The sequence below is a fragment of the Ipomoea nil genome, unplaced genomic scaffold, assembly GCF_001879475.1.
Source record: "Ipomoea nil cultivar Tokyo-kokei standard unplaced genomic scaffold, Asagao_1.1 scaffold1932, whole genome shotgun sequence".
Taxonomy (NCBI): domain Eukaryota; kingdom Viridiplantae; phylum Streptophyta; class Magnoliopsida; order Solanales; family Convolvulaceae; genus Ipomoea; species Ipomoea nil.
The window spans coordinates 1,000,950-1,020,532 of NW_017618360.1; the positions used below are offsets into that span (position 1 = coordinate 1,000,950).

The following is a 19,583-nucleotide window of genomic DNA, read 5'->3' on the forward strand; positions in this document are numbered from 1 at the left end:
CCAAACACGGGAAAGGAAAATGTTTTCCGGAAAATGACTCATTTTCCAGAAAACATTTTCCAGAAGTCATTTTCCTGCTTTCCAAACGGACCCTAAGTGAAAAAAAAAAAAAAACTCCATTGAAGTCCCCTAAACCTGTAAAATTGTTCAATAAAATCCAATATAACCTGTTTAACAGATTAAATCGATATAGTGTTGACACGTGTCTTTCTTATTTTATTTTGTAAAATAAATACTTTTTATTTATTAAAAATATTATTTTTAATTAATTAATTAATTAATTAAAATAATAATAATACTTTAAAAATTCAAAAAAAAAAAAAAAAAACAACCACCGACTGTCCGCGCTGGACAATCGGTGGATGTCTTCTTTCTTCACGGACAGCCACGACCGTCTAAGGAAGACGGCCAGACGTCTAGGGATGGCAACGGGGCGGGGCGGGGGCGGGGAGTATACTCCCCGTCCCCGTCCCCGCTATCTCATCCCCATCCCCGTCCCCGCTATCTCATCCCCATCCCCGTCCCCGTCCCCATCCCCGGCGGGGAATTGGAAATATTCTCCATCCCCGTCCCCACGGGGAATTAGGCGGGGACGGGGATTCCCCACTCTCCATCAACTTCTAGACAAAATGTTAAATAATTTTAAATTTTAATAATAAAATTTTTAAAATATAAATCATAATTTCAAAAATTAAAATAATATATATATATATATATAGCATACTGCATGTGTATGTAGTACAGTGAAATAATACTACCACTTATATATATAAGTGGCAGTATATGTACACTTATATATACGTAATTAACTATAACAGTACACTTATATATATGTAATTAACTACAACAGTACACTTATACTAACAACTAGTATTTTTTATGCGCGATGCGCACAAAATAAGTGCCCAATATTAATACAATATATTAAAATTTTAAATTTATTTAGATTTTAGATATTTAAATTATTCTAAATAATAATAATAATTTAAATCATTTTTATAAATCTGATATTTATATTTTATGTGATAATTAACATATAACTCAAATATATAATGTGTATATATTATTATTAATGAAGAAGATAAGAAAATATATGGTGGATGCATGTGCATGGTAACAATAGTGGAAAAGATAACAGAAGTTATAATGGCAGGGGTATGTTTGTCCAAAATATTTTAATGTATAACCTTTATAGCATAATGTACAAAAAAAACATAACGGAAAAAACAGACATAAATCAGAGGTATAACTTTCATTCACACTTATTATGTTTTGAGATTTGAGATATTTATATATGTAATATATATATATATATATATATATATATATATATATATATATATATATATATATATATATATATATAAAATTATTCGGGGACGGGGCGGGGCGGGGAGGGGTATCCCCATCCCCGTCCCCGTCCCCAACGGGGAATCACAAATGTTCCCCGTCCCCCGAAAATCTTTCTCATCCCCATCTCTTTCTTTCGGGGCGGGGATCCCGGGGACGGGGCACATTGCCATCCCTACAGACGTCCATGGCGCCTTCCTTAGACGACTGTGAAGAAGGAAGATAGCCACTAGCTGTCTAGTGCAGACAGTTGGTGGTTGTTTTTTTTAAAAAATTTTTAATTATTATTATTATTTTAATTAATTAATTTATAATAAATAATATTTTTTTATTTTTAATAAATAAAAACATTTGTTTTAAAAAATAAAATAAGAAGGACACGTGTCAACACCATATCAATTTAACATGATAAACAAGTCATATTGGACTTAATTGAACAATTTTACCAATTTAGTGGACTTGAATGGAGCTTTTTTCACTTAGGGGACCCAAATGCACTATCCACTTGACTTAAGGGGTCAATTTGACACTTTTCCCTTAATGCATTCGTCCTTATTACTTCAAAAAAAAAAAAAAAAAAAAAAAAAAAAAAAAAAAAAAAAAAAAGGGTAGTCATAGCATAAATTAGATCAAGAGATGTAGAACTATACTATGATTTAAGTATGCAGAGATTAGTATCTCGATCAAAAACATATACTACCTGGTAAAAAAGTCAAAAAAAAAAAGAAGAAAGTAAAACTATTCAATGATATATTCATAATAAATGTTGGCATGGAAATATCACTTCACCAAAGTTTGACATATTGGTGCCACATCACTAATGGACCTGTCTAAAGAGTTGATAACAGCCAAATTATCAATTCCAGACACTAATAAAATTAAATTGACCAAAATTTAAATAGAACAAGATCCTATAAGTACAATACAAGAACTTCAAGGTAATTTGACACGTAACCCTATAATTTTGATGTACAAATTCACACTGCAAGGCATAAGAGAAATGCCCAAGTATTAGAAGCAAAAGAGTTTTTCATAGGGTCAGTGTAAATTTGTAATATCAATCTCTCCACTACCAACAGCTCTTGACAAAATTTGCAGGGTAGTACACAGATAATAGCTGCTGGATTGCTATGCTTCCTCCCCTGTGCAACATATAAGAGAGAGAAAGAACCCAAAACACACAATGAACTGGTAATATGCAAATAAAATAGCATGGCAAGAACATTGGACTGGTACACAGGGAATGCTGTAAAGTTGAAGAAATGAATGGAGAGAATAAAACATAAACAATGGCCATATGGTAATGTCAATTATTGATGAGCCATGAGCCAAAACACCTATCCTTGCAGCACTAGGCAAAATGGTTAAGTAGGATTCTGCTTACATAGACATAATGAGTCCAAATTCCACATGTATCTTATTCCTATGTCACCCAACAAGAGAGAAATTCTGTGGCCATGTACAAGTGCTTCATTTTCAATTTTTCCAGGCCAAGGAATCGCATAATCTCACCGACCAAATCAAAACCACCAACTACATCCCAGTTAGAGTACAGGAGAGCTGACGCCTGGAGTTATAAGGGCAAGATTGCCAGGGGGGATTTCGTATCAGGACTACACGGACTGAAATGTCATTCTTACCCAACGCAATATAAAGTTACTCCCAAGAACGACATAGGGTGTATGAAACTGAAGTAAGCAATTAGAGAAGATAGAACAAGAACAACATAGGGTGTATGAAACTGAAGTAAGCAATTAGAGAAGATAGAACACCAAGCATTTTTCACATTAAACTGAAGTAGAGAGTTAGAGCACTGAAGTAGCAAATGATTTCACATCATTCATGTGCATCATTGGACAAGGTATAGCTAATGACTTGTTATCACGCGATTTTAATAAAATACATCCAAATACGATCATAATCTAAACTCAAAACATTATCGAATTTTTTCCTTACTATGTCCATCTAGGAATGAAATATAACAGTAGCGTTGTCCAGTAGAGACGCCGTGGACAGAAAACAAGGTTGCAAAGGAGGCTAAAACATTTTTAAACACGAATATTTGTTCCTTGAATAACAGATTCCCACTGAATTCGAGCTGGTCTGTCCTAATGAAAGCACCGTGCAGAGTAGCAGTCTAGCATAGATATCGCAAATGAAACTGCAACGCTGGCGTAACGTCTCTCACTATCGTAATATCACAATTCGAGTGGGTCCTACATAGAAGCGTCCGTCCAGAGTTTAGTTTCCAGTACGCAATTCCCATAAGAATAAAGCGTTAGTGTCCGAGAGTCTAGCATATATCACCTGCACGTGCAGAGTTCAACGTCTCCCGCGATGCCCGCCACCTGACCGTGCACCAGGATGGCGAGCAAATTGCAGCCTTAGAGTAACCGAATCACGTTCGAGCTCATCGAAAACATAACCTGCAAGATAGAGTTTTTACCATTTTACGCTGCGGAACAAGTGTCGTTTTATTGTCTAGTCGTGGGAACTGGCATAGCATTGATATGTTCAGTTACGGCTTAATCTGAATCCGAAGAGGTACAAGACGTAAACTTCCACTGCCAAGCATCCTACTGTCACTTGTGCAACAGAAAGTTCACCAAGCTTAGGCAGACTCAATGTCACATGCAGGGAGAAGAATTTCTGCTCACACTTATGTGGAGTTGTTGCGCGGCTTTATCATGAGACGCATGCAATTTGGATCATGTAAGATGAAACATATCTACCAATCAGCAGATAGTGTCTCAAGATTCAAGAATGCATTCATTGGCGTTCTTTTTGGCATATCGGACAGTTAAGAAAAGGATACTTTCCAGGACAAAATATGGAGGCCCAAACAGCTCTAATGCTTGGGTTGAATCACCCAGGGCCAATTTTGTACTGGAAAATGATTTCCATTTCCAGTTGACTAAATGGAAAATTATAAAACATGGTCTTAGAATCTTAGATCATAATTACTTTTCAACTTAAAAAAATATGAAAACTGTCCAAATTTTACCATTTTACTAATATAAAAAACAGCAACACAAATAGACAGTGGCAATGTTGGAGTGTGGTGGTGAGTTTTGCTAATGGTGGACAGAGATGATGGGTGATACGTGATTAGGTGGTGTGGTAGTGGGTAGGGGTGGGTGGTGATGATGAATGGTGGTAGCAGCTGGCGACTGCAATAGTGATGGTGGTTAGCCCAGCAGTGATGTAAGCAGATAGACGTGTGTGGGATGATAATGATACAGAGTGGTGGGTGGAAGAGGGGCCATGAAAATGGTGATGGTTGGCGCAGCGGCAGATGTGGGTGGAAGTGATAGTGGTAAGCAGAAGAGAGCAGCAGTGCGGCACTTGTGGTAGGGAGGTGATTCACGTGTATTTTTCGTCCATATTGAAAAATAGGGGAAAGCATTGCTTAATCGTTGAAGGAAATTTCGAGAGCATCTCTTCAATATTTTCCAACCTCGTCTTTTAAAGTGAAAAACTAGAAGTTGAGTTTTTATTTTCCATTTCAAAAAAAAAAGAATTCCTCTTGAATGTTCTGAAGTTTTTTTTTTCCCCCCACTAAGAATAGGTCACTAATTTTAGAATGTATTTTTACTTGCAATTTATAAAAGAGGTCCATGATTAGACTTCGAAAGCAGGGATTAAAAATTCAAATGTAGATCTGAACCATGGGTGCAAAGTTAAGACCTGCTTTATGAGAGGCTCTAATTGTATAGTGAAAATATTTTTTTTTTATCCAGAGTGCACATAAAGGTATTAAGGTTCACTAAATGTTTACGAGATGTACTCAAACCCCCCACCTTTATTTATCCTATTAACAGCATATTGTGGCTAAAGAGGAAATAAAGCATTCAGTCAGTTTCCACCTAGATCTGTACAGAAATCTTCCATTGAGTCTTAAAACTCCTCAACATGTAGCCTGAACGTATTTACAACATACAAATCCTAAGGAAATTTAGAATATTTTGTGAAGAGAAAGGTGAAAATAACAGGACAACAAATTAAATTACCCGTTGAGTGTTCTATGCTCTAGCAGGCTGATAAATTTTGATTATCAATGGAATAGTCATAGGAAGTTAGCACAAGCTTACATTATATTACAGGCAGTGAATGAAACAAGGAGAACAGAATAACATGCACAGTTTAGACAAGGCAGTTGAATTAATTTCTGGTAAGGACAAGAAAAGGGACAGTAAAATATAATCTTGGCTGCAGAGGCTTCAAAAAAGTCACAAGATACGTATCCCATTCACATCTAATTATTACATACTATGTTAGGACTCTAGTGCTGCATGCAGTTTTAGAATGATCCATGCAAGAGATGCTTCTAATTATATTATTTCTTGTTTTTCTTTTTGATACTTTCAAAACTATAGTTATGAGCTTTAATATGGCATTACATGATAAGAAGCATGAGAAAGGTAACTTCACCTTGTAAGGCATCCATTGCAGTGGCAGCATGGGCTGGGCTTGCAAAGTCAACGAAACAAAAAACCAATGGATCACCATCAGGCTGCACATGTTGATTGAGAAATGAATTCAAGAAAACCACATACTGTGTTGGCAATTAAAAACAAACAATTTGATGAATCCTTACACGTCTTGATTCTTTTGTTACCAGTCGCACTTCTTTATAGCCCACAAAAGGCCGAAATATGTCTGCAAAAATAAGTTAAGGAAGACGTCCAGAACAAAGAAGTTGAAACATAACAGTATGAGGTGGATTGTAAAAGGATACGGGACACTTCCCGTCGAGTGCAATTAGCAGGTAAGCCCTCCACATAGAGTGTGCTTGAAGCATCAGGAGGGAGATGAACTTCAGTTCTCCCACCTCCTACTCCTCCCATTGCCCTGCCTTTTGCACCCACAGGGTCTGATCCACCAATGCCCAAAACACGTGGATCTTCGGTAGGATGTCCAGCCATTCCACCAGTCAGAGGTCTTGCAGATTCACCCCCACCATAAGCAGAAACTTTCTGGCACATTATGTTAGGAATTTCAGACACACATGATCATCAGAAATATGCAGCACACAACAAAGTAGAAAGAGTTGTTTACCGCGCTTTGCAGATAACGGTCATATGATGCTCCAATAGGATCAGTATCTCTGATGACACGATGCACTCCCCCCCTTCCATCATCACGAGCATAATAGCCAGCCAAGTCATGGCTGTTTGCAGGATCTACACAGCATAAGAAAATATAGAGTCCAACTGTATGATCAATTCTGATTCAAACAGAACAAATGAAACACAACATAGAAGCCATGACAGAGAAAAAAAGATGCAATCTTTTATACTCCTCTCTTTGAAAGCCACAGGTAACAAAGGTTCAACTACTAGAACTCTATAGCTGCTCAAGAGAGATTACAATTGAACTAAACTTTGTCTACCCTTTCACGTTACAGGACCATTTTATATCAATTCTATACCCAACAAATAAAAAACTAGCTAAATAAAGCATAATTTCCACTCCATATATTCTACAAATTCCTATAAATTACGGGAAAAATACCCCATAAAACATAAGTAAAAATTCCCCAAAAACCCTACCTGTCTGTCCGAATTACAACAAATTCTGATGTCGGGACAAATACAAAACCTAGGGTCTTTGCAAAAGAACAATTAGATAGAGAATTCGATAGATAGATAGGAAAAGAAGTTAGATACCGTATTCCGAGCGAGGGCGTTTAGCAAGGAGAGACGGAATAGCTGCTGCCGGCGGCGGTTGTTGCCGAACGTCGCCGAATCTCCAGTACGCATCTGCCATTTTCACACCGGAAATTGAAGTCTTTTCGGAGACAAAGACGATCGATTCCAAAGCAGAAACACGGGTATCAGCTGTAGGAAGGAGAGAGCAGAGTAGAAGTTCGATAGAATTCGCAGCAGTCTTGGCTAGTAAAGCGTGCCCCCCTGGTTCACGTCGTTCTTCTGGTCTAACACTTTGCCTCTATTTTTTTTTTTTTACCCCGGCATTTTTATATTAATCCTCTTCATAAATTCTTTTTTATTTTTTTTTATCTTTTAAAAAAATCGCAACCACTACAAATAAAGTATACATGGAGCAACTTAAAATAAATGACTAACTAAATTAATAGAACATACTAATAACTTTTTTGCTTTAAGATCACGAATTCGATTTATACTTCTTAGTACAATTTACATTTATCGTGTGGTGATTTGTAAATTATTACACATTAGTAAATTTATTCATTACATATGAGCTAGTTTATTATATATCATGTGTAATAATTTGTAAATCATAGTAAACCACAATGTATTATGAAGACATAATACAACGGACATGATAACAAATGTATTGGCAACAATTAATTTCGTAATGTTTAAATAGAGAAAATTGTCAAATAGGCCCCTAAACTTTACCCCAAAGGTCAATTAGGCCCCTAAACTTTAAAAAAGTTCAATTAAACACTTAAACATGTCAAATTGGGTCAATGAAACCTAGAAATCTGTAAATGACCTGTTATCGGCGACGGTTTTCGGCCACTGGTGACGAATTCCGACCACCGCGCGACATTTTCCGGCCGTCCGGTCGTCTTCCACGGGAGAAGGCGGCGTCCGGTCGTCTTCTCCAGTGGAAGACGACTGGACGGCTGGAAATGTCGCTGGTGGTCGGAATCCGTCGCGCGGAATTAAAATGACCTGTAATAATAAGTCATTTATCAGTTTTTGAGCTTCATTAACCCAATTTGACATGTTTGAGTGTTTAATTGACTTTTTAAAAAGTTTATGGGCCTAATTGACCTTAGGGTAAAGTTTAGGAGCTTATTTGAGCCTTTTCTCGTTTAAATATGAAAGTCGTGCTTTACTTGCTCAGACACCTCTCTCAATAATTTTTACTATTAAATTCCTCATATTATAATATGTTAAATACTTTTTAAAAACATTATATGACCTTATTTTGTACGTTCATAATACATAGTATAAGTATATTGATTGCTATTAGAAATCATTATCAAAATAACCAAATATTATATATGATAGTGTAAATTCCCTTATAATTCGTGGTGGTTAGGAAATACATAGAGTACTTGTGACTTGTGAGTGTCTTGATTTTCATCCCCTTATGTAGTGTGTATGAAATATGCATTGAGGTATTATAGAGGTTGAGAGGACACATGTCGGACCCTTAACATATCTTACACGTATATTTCATGAGTTGGTTGTTTATATCAGTGTCAGTTGCATGAATATTTATTGTGTCATTGACAAGACGTGTGATGGGACTTGTGGCATCAGTAGGGTGTATTTAGGTCAGTCGCGAGTCGCGACACGTGAATGCCAGGAAGTATGATCAAATTGCTCGTTGCAAGAAAAATTGTGGTTCGAGGAGTTGTTGTGATTGGACTAAGTCGGATACTTTCGGTTCAAGTCGGCCTTTATACATTATACAATATTATCCCCATCGGTATTTATATATATATATATATATATATATATATTGAGTGACACTAAGTACTTGAAGCTAAGTAAAAATTGTCATATGTAAATTGCATTAAAAAATTATATATTACCATTTAATCGAAGATGTGTTAGTAAGAATCAAACTTGTAAGTTTATAATACAATAATTATGTTTTACCACTCGATCACCTTTTCTGGCCTTCATATTTAATTATTTGAGTTTAGAATTGAGGACTTTCATAATAATGAGATGTCATTAAATTAGAATAAAGTAATTTACCCTTTATAATATTTGGAGGTACTTTGTTGAATTAAAGCAAAGTACGAACAATGGAATGGGATTCCTGCACTTTCGTTTTTTTTTTTTTTTTTTTTTTTTTTTTTTTTTTTTGTATGATTGGTTTTACTGGGTCAGGTTATCATTCCACTGCAGTACTTCGATGTTTTTGTTCTTTCAATTTTTTTTTTGTTTTTTTAACATAAAAGGACAAATTGCGTTCTCTTCAACCCCGCGCTTGGGTTTTACGACAAAAATGTGTTGACTTAATACGTTTAGCCAACATTCTACGCCGAAGTGTTATCGTCCAGCACGCTAGCCTTATCTGCTGTTCTTGCCTTCATCTCCGATTTCTTCCTATTCAAAGCTGTAGAATTTCAGGTATCTTCACACACACACTCTCTCTCTAGAGTTTGGCTTTGATTTCTCTGGGTTTTTTCTAGGATTTTGTCTAAAGTTTCGATCTTTATGGTTATTTGTTGTTGGGCTATGCTGAAATTTGATTAATTTGGTTCCGTGAACAGTGGGTGTGTTTGTGTTGGTGTTCTTGTTCCATGGATGAAACAATTGGACCTAGGTTGTACAGCTGCTACAAGTGTAAAAATCATGTTTCTGTTCATGATGATATAATCTCAAAGGACTTCCAGGTTAGCCATTTTTATGTCCTATGTAGCTGCTGGAACATGGGATTTGTTGAAATTGTTGCTATGACAGATCTTCTGCATTCAAGAATTTATGGATTTGTTGATAGGGTGATTGGGTTTTTGCCATTTTATGTCTTTTGTCCTTTCTGGCATTCATTTGTTTGTCTTTTCCAGTTCTATAAAGTGCAAGATCTATAGTAATCTGTGCTGACTGAATGGATTATGAATCTAAACATGTAAGCAGAAATCTCGAAATGCATAGAAAATCTAAAGATTGATAGGTTGTTGAAGTGACCACATTCTTTGGTGAATTCTATACTGTGAAAGTTCATTGTTGGGTTCAGATTTTGGGGAGGAGGAGAAACGGTTTAGTGTTCATTCTTGAATCTTTCTTCCCCGTTTTGGTTGAAACCCACGGTGAGTGAAGAAAGATGGAGAGATGACCGAGTAGTCGAGTACCAACCAGCCACTCTTCATGATTTCATATGATCTTTATCTTCTAATTTGATAATCAGAGATGGCATTATGACATGTATGGTTGATGTGGAAAATGGATTTTCATCATTCATATAATCATTTCCCCCAAACCAAAGAAGTGAAAATTTTCTCTTTCGAAAAGTACTTCCTCTCGAGTCTCGTCCATCCTACTTTAAATTTCATAATTCAATCAAGGTGAAATTGGGATTTCCATATTCTCACCTATCCATCAACACACCTCAAATGAAAACTCGAGAATGATCAATTTGCTTGCTTTAGGAATGTAGGATACTTTTCAGTTCTGTATGCTTGTGTTTATGGTTTTATCGAAAATATATACTGTATACATTCACTGCATTTCTGTTCAGGGAAGGAATGGAAGAGCGTTTCTATTTTCTCACGTGATGAATATTCGAGTTGGGACCAAAGAAGACAGACATCTCACGACTGGTCTTCACACAGTTGCTGATATATTCTGTTCAGATTGCCACGAGTTGTTAGGGTGGAAGTATGAACGAGCATACGAGCCAACGCAGAAGTACAAGGAAGGGAAGTTCATACTCGAGAAGTCAAAAATCGTCAAAGAGAATTGGTAGCGCCATTCCCATCCGCTCGCTCGCTAAGATATTACCACAGATCAGTGCAAGTGTAATTACATATATTATCTTGTGTGCAATCCATATAGAAAACACTAGAAGAAATTGGTTGATATTTGAATTGAACACTTCTTTCATCTGTCATTCCTTCTCTATTATTCCACAATCACTACCTGAGGGTGTGCACGGGGTAAACCTCATCTTGTATCTCACTGTATGTATGTGTGTATGTATATGTACTAGACATCAATCAAGTTTGAGGCATTTCCCTTTATCAGTAGATTTATGCCTTCTGATTTGGATGGCAGTGCAAGAGATGAATCTACTACATTAGTGTTTCTTGGTTCATTAAAGACCAATCTCTTCTTTCTTTGTTTGCCAAGTTTGACAGTCTTTAAGAAGTCATTCAACTATTTACACTAAAAAACTAGCTTGGTTGGCGTGAGTGGCCGTGCACTTTTGTCCCTTAAGAGAGGTCGAGAATTCGAACCCCCTCTTGGACTGGTCCAGTGTGAACAGAGATTAGTCTGAGTATGGTTCGGGCTTAAAAATGCCTCCTACAGTTAGAGTCTGAGGACATCTCGTGGTCTAACCAAAAAAAAAAAAAAAAAAAAAAAAAAACCATCTAATCTAATCTAACTCTATAATAAAGCAAGAAGTTTTGCCAATCATTGTTTCCCGCCCAATGAAAACGACACAGTTTTGGTGGAGTCATGAATATCGAATTAGTTCCTTCTTTATTGTGCGCGTGTAATGGGATTCTCTCTTGGGAATATGCATAGCCGTTCTTATTATTATACAATCCTTGGTAGTTGGTTCCCAAGGAGTTCAATTAATGTAGAACTCTTTGGTATTGTAAACAAGATCATTACTATAAATATCTACAAAGCATAATGAACTGCTACGGCCTACGAGAAAGAATTATATATATTACATACATTACATAGAATATGCAGAGTTGCAATATTCAAATTCACATTAATTGAGATGTGCGATTTCCCAAACATAGAATGCCGGTATCTTTTTTTTTTTTTTGAATCTTCAGTATGTATAAATACCGGGCTTCTTCATGGCAGAACACTTCAGAAAATTCTTACACTTTACAGCCTTTTCGAAAGCCACTTTTGGTGTTTCAACATGCCTTCCATGTTCATTGCTGTCAGAAACATTAAGCCGGAACACCAGGAAAGGGCAATACGAGTGAGAGCAGTTCGTGTGTATGAAGTTCCTGAGAAAAGGGGAGAGGGGCAGGTCAGTAAGAGCATAGAAGTTTTGTTCCATGGTGAAGAGGTAATTTTATCTATTTGCCAATCTGATTTTGTCTACTAATCATGCCATGTTATCTAATAATCTTAGTATGTTTTGCTGTCTATAATCTTCTCATCTAATGGTCTTTCAATTAAGCTACTTTCATGCCATGTTATCTACTCATCCTAAACTGTTTTGCTGTCTAAATTTTTTTTCCTATTGTATTCGCAGGGAGACTACATTCATGCGAGTATTATCAAGAAAGACATTGTAAAGTATAGAGATACAATCAAGGAAGGGAAAGTGTTTGAAATAAAGAACTTCATGGCCTCTACAAACTATTATGTCTACAAGATTACAGAGCATGGTTTCATGCTCAAATTTAACTACATAACACAAGTGAATGAAATACATTCTACTGGCTTTCCTTGCAAAATGTTTAGATTAAAGAGTTTTTTGGCTTTGAAAGATCCTGATGATGTGAATGACAAGGAGCTGATTGGTACTAAATTTACCTTTCCTAACTGCTAATATGTTCTTTATTCTACTTTTAGTAGTTCTTGCTAATATTTTGTTCATTTTGCAGATGTTATTGGAAGGGTAATTGAGATTTACAATCCTGTGGACAAGATTGTAGGGGGGAAGGCCACCAAACTAATCGACTTTCAAATTGAAGACAATGCGTAAGTTTTTTAAAATAAAATTGATTACATTCGAAAATGATGCGCTTTTTTTTTTTTTCATACTTTTGTGTTTTTTTTCTGTTTCTAATCCAGTGATAACACCATGATGTGTACACTCTGAAATGACCATGTTTCTTCCCTGATGCCTTTTTACAATAGTGATTCGAAAGAACCACTGATTGTTGTCATTCAATGCTGTAGGGCCAAAGTTGTGGTGGTGAGTTTCTATACTATTTTCTCTTCTAATCTATAAGTTCAAATACTCTATATTCTATACTGTATATATATCATAATATATATCTTCAAATACATGCATCTATTCTATATATTTTTTTTAGGTGAAGTGAGAATAACCAGTTCCTATGATGCGACGAAGCTGTGGTTTAATGAGGATTGAGAAGAGTTTAAAGAGTTTAAGTCAAAGTAAGTTCATCTTTTAAATTTCTCTCTTTTTTTTTTTTTTTTTTGTATCTTTATTAATGTGTGCTCTACTTTGTACTTCTGATTTTAGTTATGCCATATATTTTTTTTTAACATCTGAATACTGGATTAAAAAAAATACACTGTACTGTGTATATATATTGAAATACCATGTTGTACAGTGTATGCATTTCTTCAACTTTACTCAACTACCAATCAAAAAATAAGATAGATATTTTAAATGTTGTCTACTGTATTGTTGTAGGGTGTTTTAGACACATCTAACCAAGTTTCTAATGTTTTTGAAGCATGAAAGCTCAGGGTACTCCAATGAGGAGTCTCAGTACTGGCACACTGCATTCCAACTCTATAGGCATTAGTGATTTTAATAATGCTGCTGTTATTGTCACTAACTGCCATGATATTAAGAAGGTGAAAGAGGTAATCCACACACTAAGCTAGCAATTCTTTCTTTTATTTGATGTAACTGAATTTGGTAAGTGCAATATATACTTACAAAATTATTTGTATACTATAGGATGGGGACTACTATGTTGCTGCTGAGATTCTTGGGTTAGATTTTGAGGATGGTTGGTACTACCTATCGTGCCTGAAACTTGGATGTAATAAGAAGCTTAAAGAACAGGAAGGGACTCTTTTTTGTACTAAGTGTAAAAAGACTTGTATGATGGATACAGTTAGGTACAAAGTAGTTGTTATTGCTCTTGACAAATCTGGAGATGCTCCAATGTTGCTTTGGGATAGGGAAGTTACAGAGCTTGTGGGTATTCCTGCCTCTATTTTGTATGCAAAATACAAGGAGGTAAATTCTTATAATTTAATGTCTACATTTTTTTTCCTAAACTGTTTATATTATATGTTTTTAATTTTGTTATTTATCACCTATCTAAACAGCTTGATGTTGAAGTGCCCCCTGAATTGGATGCTATAGTTGGAATGAAGATGCTGTTTAAGATCAACTTCAAACTGGCTCAAAAGATGGGCCCCAATTACCCATTCAATGTTGTTAGGGTTGTAAGGGATGAGCACTTGCTTAAGACCTATGCTGACAGGTTTGTGGAGCATGAAGAGCAAGACTTAATGTCAAAGATGATTGAGGAGGAAACTAACACCGATGCAGTTTCTGGAGTAAGAATTATAAACCCTAAAGTCTATGATTTTTTTTTATTGGTTACTAATAGGCTTTTCTGCTTTACTTACTAATAGGAAGATTCTATTGGAGTTGAAGTGAATAGCCCTGCCACTGTCCAGCCCTCGCAAAAGGAAGGAGAAGACAATGCTGAAAACTCTGGGGCTATTAAAAGGTCACTTTTGGATGAGTTTTCATCATCCAAAAGTAGGAAGAAGTTGAATGACTCAGAAATCAAGAGGGAAAAGTTGTAATTGACATTGATGGTTGAAAGTGTTTGTTGTTGGCGGGACATTATCCAGACATTTTTTTTTTTATTTTCCTAAGACTGTGATGTGAAACTTTCTTATTTTCAGTTTTTGGGATGTTTTACAACTTTTATCTAATGTTTTTAGTTATTGCCTAACTGTTTAGTACAATACATTGGTGTATATACTGCTATTAGAACCTGTTTTGCAGTTTTTCTACTTTTCCTTTCAGGTTATTAAGAGTAAGGATGAAAGGTGTCCAAGTTTAGCAAGGATGCCAAGTGGCCAAGGTTTTAGAAGGCAGACAGGATGGAAATAGTTTGGCAAGCAACTTAGACTTTGTAGTTGTGTTTTTTTATATGTTCAATTACATGTTAGAGTTTGTAGGTAATATTCCAATTCTAAGACTTTATATCTAAATATATTGTGTCTAAAAAATTGAGTTAGTTCCAATTAGGAGTGTGCATTCGGACGGTTCGGACGGATCGGGTGAGAGATAGGTGCATCCGATCGGATTTCGGTTTTGTATTTTGACTACCCTATCCGTTTAAAAATGTTGACTTATCCGGTCGGTTATATCCTAGTTCGGGTTTGGTCGGGTCGGTCGGATATCCGAAATTATTTCGGATATTAACAATTGTTGAAATCAAATCAAAAATTCATAAATTAAAATCAAAAGCAAAATAATAAGTAACTGAAAGTTTGAAATACTGAATAATACTGAATAAATAAGTAATAATTAATAGAATGATAGTGTAATAGACTAATACCAGTAATACTAAGTTACTAAGTTACTAAGTTAGTAATTAGTATTACTAAGTAGTCTATTAACTAACATTAAGAGTCTTAACTCTTAAGTGGCTAAGAGTCTAAGAGACTAAGACTCCAAAAAAACTACAGAAGTACATACATACTAGCTTGTATACTACTTACTACATACAAATTTACATAACTGTTTAAACTTTAAACCGAAGCCCCACAAAAACAAATTCACCCAAAATCAGCAACTCAGCATTCAGCAACTCCTAGACTTTTAGAATTCAGACAATTAGAGTAGTTATTCTTCTTCCTGTGAATTGTGGCAAGTTAGTGTAGATAATTAGTACACAAGCAAGTAAACAAGTAAAGCAACTAAGCAAGCATTAGAAAATGAAAAACAGAGAAGGGATTATATAAATATTGGCTCAGTAAGCATATTTTACATATCATTTGGATTAAGGGCCTATTGCTTCAATATACCTTAAGTATAGAGCAACTGACCAACTTAATCCTTTCCTTTTCAGATTGAAGGTGGAAGTTTCATCATTGCCAAACTTGCCAACTTAAAGTGAACAAACAGAATAAAAGAGTCCATACATTACCAAATGCCCAAGGTACATGAGGCAGCAACTTAGTACAAGTTACCAGGCCTTCATACTTACAGAGTTACAGAGTCTGAGACTTACAGATGTCCAGTGGGCTCAAAAAATAGCAAGTGAGATTAGATTGCAATTTAGTTAGAATCAATAAAATCAAGTAATGTAAATAATAACATTACAGGAATTGTAGCAAGTGTAGAACCAAGAGACCTCCCACTTCCACCATCACCACTTAACTCTGCAAAATAAACAAGAAAAGTATTAACAATTTAAGCAATTTAAAATATAAGTATAAAGGATTATAATGTTCAAACTACAAAGTCATACCTTTTTCAAACCTCTCCAACTCTTCCAGATTCTCCTCAATACATAAAGGAGTATTTTGCTTTCTAAGCCAATCTTGTGTACACACCAATGCTTCCACAATTTTTGGAGTTAAAGAACTCCTAAAAGGATCCAATACTCTTCCAGATGTACTGAAGGCAGATTCTGAGGCTACAGTGGATATTGGAATGGCTAGGACATCCCTAGCAAGCTTAGACAGAACTGGAAACCTAGCAGAGTTGATCTTCCACCATCCAAGTATGTCAAAAGATTCTTCCTCTTCAACTATTCCCTCACTCAAGTACATATCCAACTCAGTTTGTTTCTTACCCCCAGACTCCAATCTTTGCTTTTTAATTTGGGACTTCAGAAAATGTTGTGGCTTCCCAACAGAAACAGAAGAGGTAGATGTAGGCTGTACAGACACAGGCACAGAAGGAACAGAAGAAGAGGCAGATGTAGAATAATCATCAAATAACTCAGCAAGACCAGCAACTACTTTGTCATATAATTTTTGACCCTTTTCCTCACCATACATATGATTAAACTGAGTAGGCATATACTCTAACTTGTCTCTAGGGTCTAGAATGTTTGCAAAAAATATCATTAGATTCATTTTTTCCACATCACCCCAATACTTCTCAAATTTTGCCTTCATATTTTTCCCCATCACACCAACTGGCCCACCAACTTCCACCATGCCTTTCAATAGGCAGTACAAATCAGAAATCTCAGTAAAGAAAGTGTTTGAGGTGACATATAAAGAACCAGAAATTCTAATGGTCATGTCATAAAAACACTTCAGTAAATGAACCAGACTGCCAACAGATTCCCAGTCAATAAAATCAGGAATTGAATTACCCAAATCAGACTTAAAAGAGCAATCAGACTCCAAAGATTCAAACACTTTTTGGTAAGTTAATGCAGACTGCAACATTAAATAGGTAGAGTTCCATCTGGTTGGAACATCTAAACACAAAGAAGACCTTTGTTCAATACTCAACCAATCAGCCAAATCCCTGAACTTCTTGAGTCTAGCTGGAGAGTTTCTAACATATCTAACCACCTCCCTAACCTTCTTAACTGAACTATCACAATCCTTAAGACCATCTTGAACTACTAGGTTTAAGATATGGGCAATACATCTCATGTGAAGATACTTTGTCCTCACAGTAGATGATCCCCAAGACAGCATTTTTTTCTTCAGAAAAACCATAGCAGTGTCATTTGATGAGGCATTATCAACAGTCACAGAAAACACATCTCTAAGCCCCCACTCAAGCAAACAATTTTCTAGGGCTTTGGCTAGATATTCACCTTTGTGAGAAGTAACAGGGACAAATGCAAGGATTTTCTTATGAAGCTTCCACTCAGAATCAATGAAATGGGCAGTAACTACCATGTAGTTAATTCTTTGGATGGATGTCCAAGAATCTGTAGTGATACTAACCCTATGACTGCTTCCCCTTAAAAATTGCTTCAATTTCAGTCTCTCCTCATCATAGACAACTAGGATGTCCCTACTTATAGTCCACCTGGATGGAACTATAAACCTAGGGCAAGCAATAGCTATGAACCTCCTGAAACCTATTCCCTCCACAAACCTAAAAGGCAATTCATCTATGATTATCATTTCAACCAAGGCCCTCCTTATTGACTCTTGATTAAAAACCCAAGTCCCTATTTCTCCCACAGTAGGCTGACCATCTGTAAGTGATGTAACAGCCTGAAATGTTAACAGGGACTGCCTAGTTTCCATGGAGTGAGGATTTTTCAAACAGCTAACCATGTGATTTCTTAAGGAAGAAGTCCCATGTTTTTTTGTCTCACAGTGGTAAATTTTGGCACAATAAATGCATTTGCCTTTTACAACCACATTATTAGTGTCCTTTATTGCCTCAAAATGATCCCACACTGGTGATCTGGAAGCAACCTGTTTCCTCTTCTTGGCTGGAACAGCAGTAGGAGGTTGCTCATTCTGTTGATTCTCAACAGTTTGGGCTTCCACCCCTGAAGGTCCATCAATTGAGGAGCTGGGAGGTTGACTACCAGGAGTACCAGGCATACTGATATTATCCATCTAAAAATGGTGAACTATCAGTACACACAACAGGATTCAAAAACATTCCAGAATCAGACACATTTTGTGTCATCATTAAACAGGAATGCATAATTAATTAAAGGGCATTATTCAATACAAAATTACAAATATACAAATACAATTAAGGGAATACATCCATAAACTTACAAAGAAATCTAGATTCAGGGATATATTTCAAATATCCAGATGAATCAGAGACTGTTATAACATAAAAACAGCTCATTTCATCAACATCATTAACTGAATTTCTAAGTGGCTTCCACCAATTAAAGCCTTTAAGAGACATTATAAGTTTATAACACTCAAATTAAACAGACTCTTATTAGTTAAAACAGTCAGTGCTTCCACCACAAGGGACAAGGGACAAGTGATATACAATCTGGAACTTCTCAACAGATTGACTTAATCACAGTCCACAATTCAAAGAATCATAGAAACCATAATCAAGTATCATAACATCACAAACAAGGGACAAGGGACAAGTGATATACAATATGGAACTTCTCAACAGATTGACTTAATCACAGTCCACAATTCAGAGAATCATAGAAACCATAATCAAGTATCATAACATCACAAACAAGGGACAAGGGACAAGTGATATACAATCTGGAACTTCTCAACAGATTGACTTAATCACAGTCCACAATTCAGAGAATCATAGAAACCATAATCAAGTATCATAACATCACAAACAAGGGACAAGGGACACGTGATATACAATCTGGAACTTCTCAACAGATTGACTTAATCACAGTCCACAATTCAGAGAATCATAGAAACCATAGTCAGTGCTTCCACCACATTATCACAGAGACACAAAATAGATCACAAATTCGCAATAAACTCAGAGCAATATGCCAACATATCTAAGAAATAACTTTTACAAAACTAGGGTTTGCAGTAACAACTAACAAAGACACAAAGTCAGTGCTCACACTACAATATCACAGAGACCACATAATACATCACAATAAATTTAAGAATAGGGTCAGCGAGTTACTTCTTTTCTCACAAATACACCGGAGAATGAGGGCTTCAGCCTTCAGGCCTCCAGTTTACTGGAAGTCGACGTCTCGACTCTCGACGACACCAGTAGTCCACCACAGCACCACGTCCACGACCACCACAGCACCACTACACCAGTCAGGGCATGAGGGCTTCCACCAGTGACCAACCGGACTATAACAGAACCAACCGGACAAGGAGAGTATAGACTACAAAGAAGGTAGTCTTTGTCTAGTACAGAAAGACTAGAGAGAACTGAGGAGTGAGGACTAAAAT

At 36.1% G+C, this 19,583-nt stretch overlaps 4 protein-coding genes across 5 annotated transcripts; 2 read left to right on the forward strand and 2 right to left on the reverse strand.

Annotated features, from left to right (window-relative positions):
* Positions 1-2,203: 2,203 nt before the first annotated feature.
* On the reverse strand, positions 2,204-7,330 carry LOC109146486 (RNA-binding protein 2-like). Of its 2 annotated transcripts, XM_019294130.1 has the most exons (7): positions 7,020-7,330; positions 6,409-6,533; positions 6,089-6,326; positions 5,948-6,009; positions 5,782-5,863; positions 3,658-3,776; positions 3,105-3,566 (listed from the first exon to the last, which is right to left on the reverse strand). In XM_019294130.1, the coding sequence occupies exons 1-6, from the start codon at positions 7,117-7,119 to the stop codon at positions 3,673-3,675; spliced, it is 711 nt and encodes a 236-aa protein (XP_019149675.1). In that variant the 5' UTR covers positions 7,120-7,330; the 3' UTR covers positions 3,105-3,566; positions 3,658-3,672. The 2 variants fall into 2 exon arrangements, with proteins under 2 accessions (XP_019149676.1, XP_019149675.1); XM_019294131.1 differs by lacking the exons at positions 3,105-3,566; positions 3,658-3,776 and adding an exon at positions 2,204-2,492.
* Positions 7,331-9,278: 1,948 nt separating this feature from the next.
* LOC109193772 (protein yippee-like At4g27745) lies at positions 9,279-11,061 on the forward strand. Its single transcript, XM_019344581.1, has 3 exons — positions 9,279-9,431; positions 9,575-9,697; positions 10,540-11,061. Exons 2-3 carry the CDS (start codon positions 9,605-9,607, stop codon positions 10,765-10,767), a joined length of 321 nt encoding a protein of 106 aa, XP_019200126.1. The 5' UTR covers positions 9,279-9,431; positions 9,575-9,604; the 3' UTR covers positions 10,768-11,061.
* An 843-nt stretch (positions 11,062-11,904) lies between these two features.
* On the forward strand, positions 11,905-14,835 carry LOC109193872. The gene is made up of 9 exons (XM_019344700.1): positions 11,905-12,057; positions 12,247-12,517; positions 12,602-12,698; positions 13,427-13,559; positions 13,657-13,941; positions 14,034-14,267; positions 14,346-14,518; positions 14,625-14,655; positions 14,749-14,835. Exons 1-9 carry the CDS (start codon positions 11,905-11,907, stop codon positions 14,833-14,835), a joined length of 1,464 nt encoding a protein of 487 aa, XP_019200245.1.
* Positions 14,836-15,472: 637 nt separating this feature from the next.
* On the reverse strand, positions 15,473-18,278 carry LOC109193873 (zinc finger BED domain-containing protein RICESLEEPER 2-like). Its single transcript, XM_019344701.1, has 3 exons — positions 16,202-18,278; positions 16,054-16,112; positions 15,473-15,541 (listed from the first exon to the last, which is right to left on the reverse strand). Exons 1-3 carry the CDS (start codon positions 18,276-18,278, stop codon positions 15,473-15,475), a joined length of 2,205 nt encoding a protein of 734 aa, XP_019200246.1.
* Between the last annotated feature and the right edge of the window lie 1,305 nt (positions 18,279-19,583).

Coding starts and splice junctions, on each gene's coding strand:
- LOC109193772 (XM_019344581.1), top strand. CDS start 9,605: ATGGATGAAACAATTGGACCTAGGTTGTACAGCTGCTACAAGTGTAAA. Junction 9,698..10,539: donor TAATCTCAAAGGACTTCCAG/GTTAGCCATTTT, acceptor ATTTCTGTTCAG/GGAAGGAATGGAAGAGCGTT.
- LOC109193873 (XM_019344701.1), bottom strand. CDS start 18,278: ATGGATAATATCAGTATGCCTGGTACTCCTGGTAGTCAACCTCCCAGC. Junction 16,113..16,201: donor GTTGGAGAGGTTTGAAAAAG/GTATGACTTTGT, acceptor TTTATTTTGCAG/AGTTAAGTGGTGATGGTGGA. Junction 15,542..16,053: donor CTACACTTGCTACAATTCCT/GTAATGTTATTA, acceptor CTAAAAGTCTAG/GAGTTGCTGAATGCTGAGTT.
- LOC109146486 (XM_019294130.1), bottom strand. CDS start 7,119: ATGGCAGATGCGTACTGGAGATTCGGCGACGTTCGGCAACAACCGCCG. Junction 6,327..6,408: donor ACCGTTATCTGCAAAGCGCG/GTAAACAACTCT, acceptor ATAATGTGCCAG/AAAGTTTCTGCTTATGGTGG. Junction 5,864..5,947: donor TAACAAAAGAATCAAGACGT/GTAAGGATTCAT, acceptor CAACATGTGCAG/CCTGATGGTGATCCATTGGT.
- LOC109193872 (XM_019344700.1), top strand. CDS start 11,905: ATGCCTTCCATGTTCATTGCTGTCAGAAACATTAAGCCGGAACACCAG. Junction 12,518..12,601: donor GAATGACAAGGAGCTGATTG/GTACTAAATTTA, acceptor TTCATTTTGCAG/ATGTTATTGGAAGGGTAATT. Junction 14,268..14,345: donor ACACCGATGCAGTTTCTGGA/GTAAGAATTATA, acceptor ACTTACTAATAG/GAAGATTCTATTGGAGTTGA.